The sequence below is a fragment of the Histoplasma capsulatum genome, genomic scaffold, assembly GCF_000149585.1.
Source record: "Histoplasma capsulatum NAm1 scaffold_2 genomic scaffold, whole genome shotgun sequence".
In the NCBI taxonomy this organism is placed as follows: Eukaryota; Fungi; Ascomycota; class Eurotiomycetes; order Onygenales; family Ajellomycetaceae; genus Histoplasma; species Histoplasma mississippiense.
In genome coordinates, this window is record NW_001813981.1 from 1643892 (window position 1) to 1649389 (window position 5498).

The following is a 5498-nucleotide window of genomic DNA, read 5'->3' on the forward strand; positions in this document are numbered from 1 at the left end:
CGACGACGAAAAGAGCGCAAGCTGCACAGAGGCATATCAGCCCGCGATGCGAAAATACTTACCAAGGTGAAGCGGCGGGCATATAGATTGGACCTCTGCCTTTTCAATTTCTGCGGAATTCGCTTCGGATGGAGCAGTGTCATTGGTCTTGTTCCGGCGTATGTGCTTTTACAAAATGCTCCCCTTCAAACAATACCACCCCTGTGTCAAGGCGAAAAAGCATCTAATTGATCTCCGCTCCATTGTTAAAATCAGAATCGGTGATGCACTTGATATGTTTATGGCCCTGATGGTGGTAAACACCTGTAACAAAATAGAAGGCGGTCTCCCTGCGCGCCTTCGAATGTGGATGCTCTTCAATATCGTTATCGATTTCTTCATCGGCTTGATTCCTTTCATCGGCGACCTTGCAGATGCTGTCTATAAATGCAATACCCGGAACGCCGTCCTCCTGGAAAATCTGCTGAAAGAGCGCGGGGAGGAAAACCTTAAGCGTACAGGTTTACCACTGCACGAGTCTGCGCGTATTGATACCAGTCACGACACACGACCAACGACTAAATATTCAGGACTTAAGTCTTGTCCGCCAAGAAACGACTCACCTTCTCGACCACAACCAGCACGAACTCACATGGGCGGGCCGTCATCGAGAAATCCTGCTCAATCTGCAGAGCGCAAGAGGGAGCCAGATATCGAAATGGGGAGGATGTAACCCATTTCCTTTTTACTTCTTTCTTGTATTGTCTGCTTTCACATACCCATTAGTTAGTCGTATTGGCGTAATCATAATATATAACGGAGCGAGCTATTTCATATATCTCGTTTCAATATCTAAGAGATACAATAACACTTTATCAACAAGAATGCAAAACATTTCAGAGCTCGGGAGTTCGTGTAACATTCGCCCCGAATGGTATTGGGATGCTGCATGTCCAAGTAGTATGTCTGACATATCAAATCATCAAAATTCCGACTATGCAAGGGCGGCGATCCAGGATATAGCGATGTAGCGAGGCCAGCAGCCTGTCTCACAACCAGATATTATTCTAGCCCCACGTTTGATACAGAATGGTATCGATTTCGTATAGGTAGATATCGTCTTTGTGGAGTTATGGATGCAGAAGTTCGGAGAGAGATGGAGGAAAGGTCTCCATTTCCAGCAAAAAAGGCAAGTATGTGTATATATACGAACCAATTGCGCACGCAATTAATACAGTGAATTCAGTTCCAAGCTCTGCTGAGCTGTACTAAAAGTATCAGCTGGACCGGCAAGGCTAGGAAGTTGGCTAACACAAAAAGGAAAACGTTCAGTGTGTGCTATCCGAAAGGTGCTTTAAAAATTGATGGAACAATACAATATCCCACCCACACTAACTTGACACAGATCTTGGAGGCACAAGATCCAACCGCGTCCTTGCGCATCCATAGCACAAGGTGCCAGCCACAGGTCGCTCTCGCCAATCCTGTAATGTGTATTGAGAACTTCCTTGACCACCAATAATTGCGGGGTCCTCCCCGCTGTAGTCGACCGGCATGCCACATAACATGCACTTATGATCAGTATCGGCGGACTGGGGTTGAAGTTTGTTAATCGTGCGAACGATATTTGCCATGACACCCGGATACTTTTGCCCCTGCGTCTCCACATAGTGTGCAAGGAGGTCTTCGATCGACATGTTCTTATTAGACAGATTGTCCACAGACGGACGTTCTGAGTCGACAACATTAAGCGATTTTGGGAGCGCCAATGAGGCGTAGGTAGATAATTCAAATTTGAAGAGGTCTCGCATGGGGAAATTGAACTGGATCCCCCAAGGCGACATGCCATCACAAACATCCCATGGCACAGAGAAACCACGTCCCTTGGCTACATTTGAGAGAGCTTTTGAGGCGAGCCGAGTATCAGAGTCTCCCCATAAGATGCCGTCACAGTCCTGCTCCTTTGCAATGGCAACAACTAGTCTCGTCAGCAATATCCCATCAATGTCTGCTCTAGCGGTCGCAGTAGAGAGAGACAATCGAAAAATGTCCAATCGTTCTTGGTCCGTCTTTGACGGATCATCTGCAAACTCTGGCCCTCCATATTCTGATATTACATCCTTGATGGTAGTATCATGCTTGAATATCGAATGTAAAGGCACTTGGGTGTACGTATGGAGAGGATAAGCTTCACGGAATAAACCTAGTCGGTGGCTATCGGATTGTTCACAAGTTCCAATGTTAAGAACATGAATGTCATAAGCGCGGCGTCCTAAGCCGCTCGAAATTTGCCGCTCTAGTTGAAGATTCAGAATATGTAGCAATGTCGAGGACGAAATGCCGTAGGAGAGGGGCAAGAGTAATTTTCTCTGCCTATTCTTGGGAGCGTTCTGTGGACGATATTTTTCCATGCGCTTCACAACCTTGGACCCTATAAACAGAATAAAACACTCTCTGTAAAATGTTTCATCAGCTACCGGCAACAAGATGGACATAGGAAATACAACTTACTGACAGAGGTCCCGCTTGCGTACTATCTGGGTGGCCGGCGCTACCTTACAGTCAAGGCAAACCACCATAGACTTCTCCGCCATATCTGCTGTCTAGACGAAGAAACTTGGATGTAATAAGAATCGGATGTCAGCGAATATGAATATAAATACCTAGCGTCATTGTCATTCAACTTTTTTACCTCCCTCGAAGTCATTAGCCGTTTCGGGAGTAGTTCACGTGATATTTCCGATCTCAGCCAATTGGGATCGCGGCTACTGCGGCTCTGGAAGGACAACCAGCCCCAAACAAGAAGCCAGTCCACCACTTTACCCTAACAAGGAGCTCTATCAACAAATGACAATAACGCAGCCTAGAATATCGCCACTCTTATGAGGGAGGAATACAAATTCTTTGGGTTTCAACCGACCGTCCAGTGTTCCTGTTTGCTGGATGTTGAGGGCTGGTCCGAACCAGCTCTTTAAGGTTCCAGCTCCGTGCCGAACCAGCGATGAAGGGCATTACTCTCATGCCTCTTCTTATTAGGGTTCCTCGCAACCGGAACGTTTGCGAATGAGATGCGATTGGTAAGTTAGTGGAAGAAAATGAGATCCCCTAAGAAGGTACACTTGACTGACTACTTCCATTATTTGTAGAAACAAGATGAAGCGAATCGGCAACAATGTTCTGGAATGTACAGCCGGAAAGCTTGGGGAGGGGAACGGGACCCATTTATTCTGGCTGTAATTGAAAAGGGCGAACTAAAGAACCAGGAGGCTGATCATCTTGTTAGTGTGGTCATATTTGAGTGGAAGGACGAAAATTTGATTGGGAGATATCCTGAAGGCGACAAGGAGAAGGCATGTCCATAAATGCTCGTCTGTTTTTTATTCATTACATTCATATGTTAACTCACCCCAGGTGCAAAAGGAGCCCATATGTGACCAGGAAAACATCGCAGCCAAACTGTGTACACAGGAAGAGCTAGGTTCATTCATCTTGGCTGAGAACGCTACGAAAATATCGAAGTCTCCGATTATTTCAACGGCCATCAACCTAAAAGATCCTAAGCCTATAAACTATCCCATAGCCAAAACGGGATTTTATTGTGTTAGCACGTACGCTTTCTCTGGTGATGACTACGAGGGCGTCGTAACCTTTAGCAATTCGTACGGAGAGCTCCCAGCTCCCCAAATTCCAAAGCTCCCATTTTATGGAGCTTTAACGATCGTTTACGCAGTCATTGGAATGTAAGTATAGTCCCAAAACAATGTTTGGCAAAAACTAACCAACATCAGTTTCTGGGCATTTTTATATGTACAGAACCGACATGATATCCGTCAGTATACCTTTTTCCACTCATCATTCCTACCCATGGATACCCTCTATCCTCTTACTAATACGCCCAAAGTGCCCGTCCAAAATTACATCACAGCTATCATTGTGTTTCTCATTGTGGAACAACTTATGACCTGGGGTTTCTATGGTTAGTGCTTACCAATGCTCACATCAAGATGCATCATGTCGCACATCTAACGAGCTTCCAGACTATCAAAATCGACACGGTGCGAACGCTATAGCCAAAGTGCTTATGGTCATTGTTGCTGTACTTAATGCCGGGCGCAATTCATTCTCATTTTTCTTGCTCCTAATCGTTTGCATGGGTTATGGTGTTGTGAAACCTTCACTTGGCCGCACCATGGTCTATGTCCGATTCCTTGCCATTGGGACACTTTTTCTTCGGTGTTATATACGCTGTGGCAAGTCTGTCCATCACGCCTGATAGTGCTGGGCCTTTGGTTCTTCTTGTGATTCTCCCCCTTGCGGGAACGCTAACGGCGTTCTACGTGTGGACGCTGAACTCTTTGAGCGCGACGATGAAAAATTTAATTGACAGAAAACAAAACGTGAAAGCTATGATGTATAAGAAGTTATGGTGGTGCATCCTTGGCAGCATTGTTGTTATTTTCGGTTTCTTTTTTATCAACTCCTTTGTCTTCGCGAGTCGCAACGTCGCAGACTTTGTTCCGGACCACTGGAAGTCAAGATGGTTTGTACTGGATGGTTGGCTCAATATTGTCTATCTGTTCGATATTGCTTTTGTTGCATACCTTTGGAGACCAACCGTGAATAATAGACGATTCGCAATGAGTGATGAGGTAGGCCCGAATTCTCCCCTAGTTAATATGGTTACGAATATCTAACATTCCTGTAGATTGCGCAAGACGATGATGGATTTGAAATTCGCTCATTTGGCAGCTCACTTGACGAGGAGAGGGTTGGTATAACAGGATCGGATGATACCGAAAGAGGTCATTCTCCTGTTCGACCAAAACCTGCGGAATCGTCGTCAAACCAAAACAGACACTCACTCGATGGTGAAACTATCTTCGCTGTTGGAGAAGACGGAGATAAGTGGTCAGATGACGAATCGCCCCGAAATTCGACCGAAGGGAAAGGCTTGATGAAAAAGGACAATGACTGATACCAAAGAAGCACTGTCTCGATCCCTTTTATAATTTCGTTCAATTTACCTGGTATTCACAAAATTATATTGACATGGTTTACAGAAGGGGTTTTTTTGTTTGTTTTCTATATTCGTTTTCCATTTATTTTATTTATTTTTCATTTATTTTAGTTTTTCTTATTTTCATATTTGTACTGTACCATGCCCTTTCCATTTGCATTTCTTTCTTTTGGTTGAACCGTGTTCGTCAAATATTTCCACCTCTGATACATGAATTTGATTTATGAAAATCGTTCGCCGTTCAATTGGCACTGAGTCTAAATCTTCCAGCAATTTTCAAATTGAGCAGATCTCAATACATTTTGATTAACATCCCACTTGAGGCGTATATGGTGTGATTTTAAAAGCTCGGCATTCTCAGTTTTAAAATTGGATTTTTTATGGTCACAGCGGCTACTTGAACTCTACAGCGGACTCTTTCGCCTAATTTTTGCTTAAATCATCCTTACACGTCTCGATTGCTGCCTCATGATGAGTTAACAATAAAGTATTAGTTTGTGGG

The 5498-nt window shown here is 44.4% G+C and overlaps 3 protein-coding genes across 3 annotated transcripts; 2 read left to right on the forward strand and 1 right to left on the reverse strand.

Annotated features, from left to right (window-relative positions):
* Nucleotides 1-175: 175 nt before the first annotated feature.
* HCAG_02580 (predicted protein) lies at nucleotides 176-712 on the forward strand (the record flags this gene model as incomplete). Its single annotated transcript, XM_001542359.1, has 1 exon — nucleotides 176-712. One exon carries the CDS (start codon nucleotides 176-178, stop codon nucleotides 710-712), a length of 537 nt encoding a protein of 178 aa, XP_001542409.1.
* Nucleotides 713-1370: 658 nt separating this feature from the next.
* HCAG_02581 (predicted protein) lies at nucleotides 1371-2652 on the reverse strand (the record flags this gene model as incomplete). Its single annotated transcript, XM_001542360.1, has 3 exons — nucleotides 1371-2410; nucleotides 2553-2582; nucleotides 2643-2652. The coding sequence occupies 3 exons, from the start codon at nucleotides 2650-2652 to the stop codon at nucleotides 1371-1373; spliced, it is 1080 nt and encodes a 359-aa protein (XP_001542410.1).
* A 422-nt stretch (nucleotides 2653-3074) lies between these two features.
* On the forward strand, nucleotides 3075-4954 carry HCAG_02582 (predicted protein; the record flags this gene model as incomplete). Its single annotated transcript, XM_001542361.1, has 8 exons — nucleotides 3075-3092; nucleotides 3126-3257; nucleotides 3391-3719; nucleotides 3793-3812; nucleotides 3905-3955; nucleotides 4017-4233; nucleotides 4367-4628; nucleotides 4685-4954. The coding sequence occupies 8 exons, from the start codon at nucleotides 3075-3077 to the stop codon at nucleotides 4952-4954; spliced, it is 1299 nt and encodes a 432-aa protein (XP_001542411.1).
* Nucleotides 4955-5498: the final 544 nt, after the last annotated feature.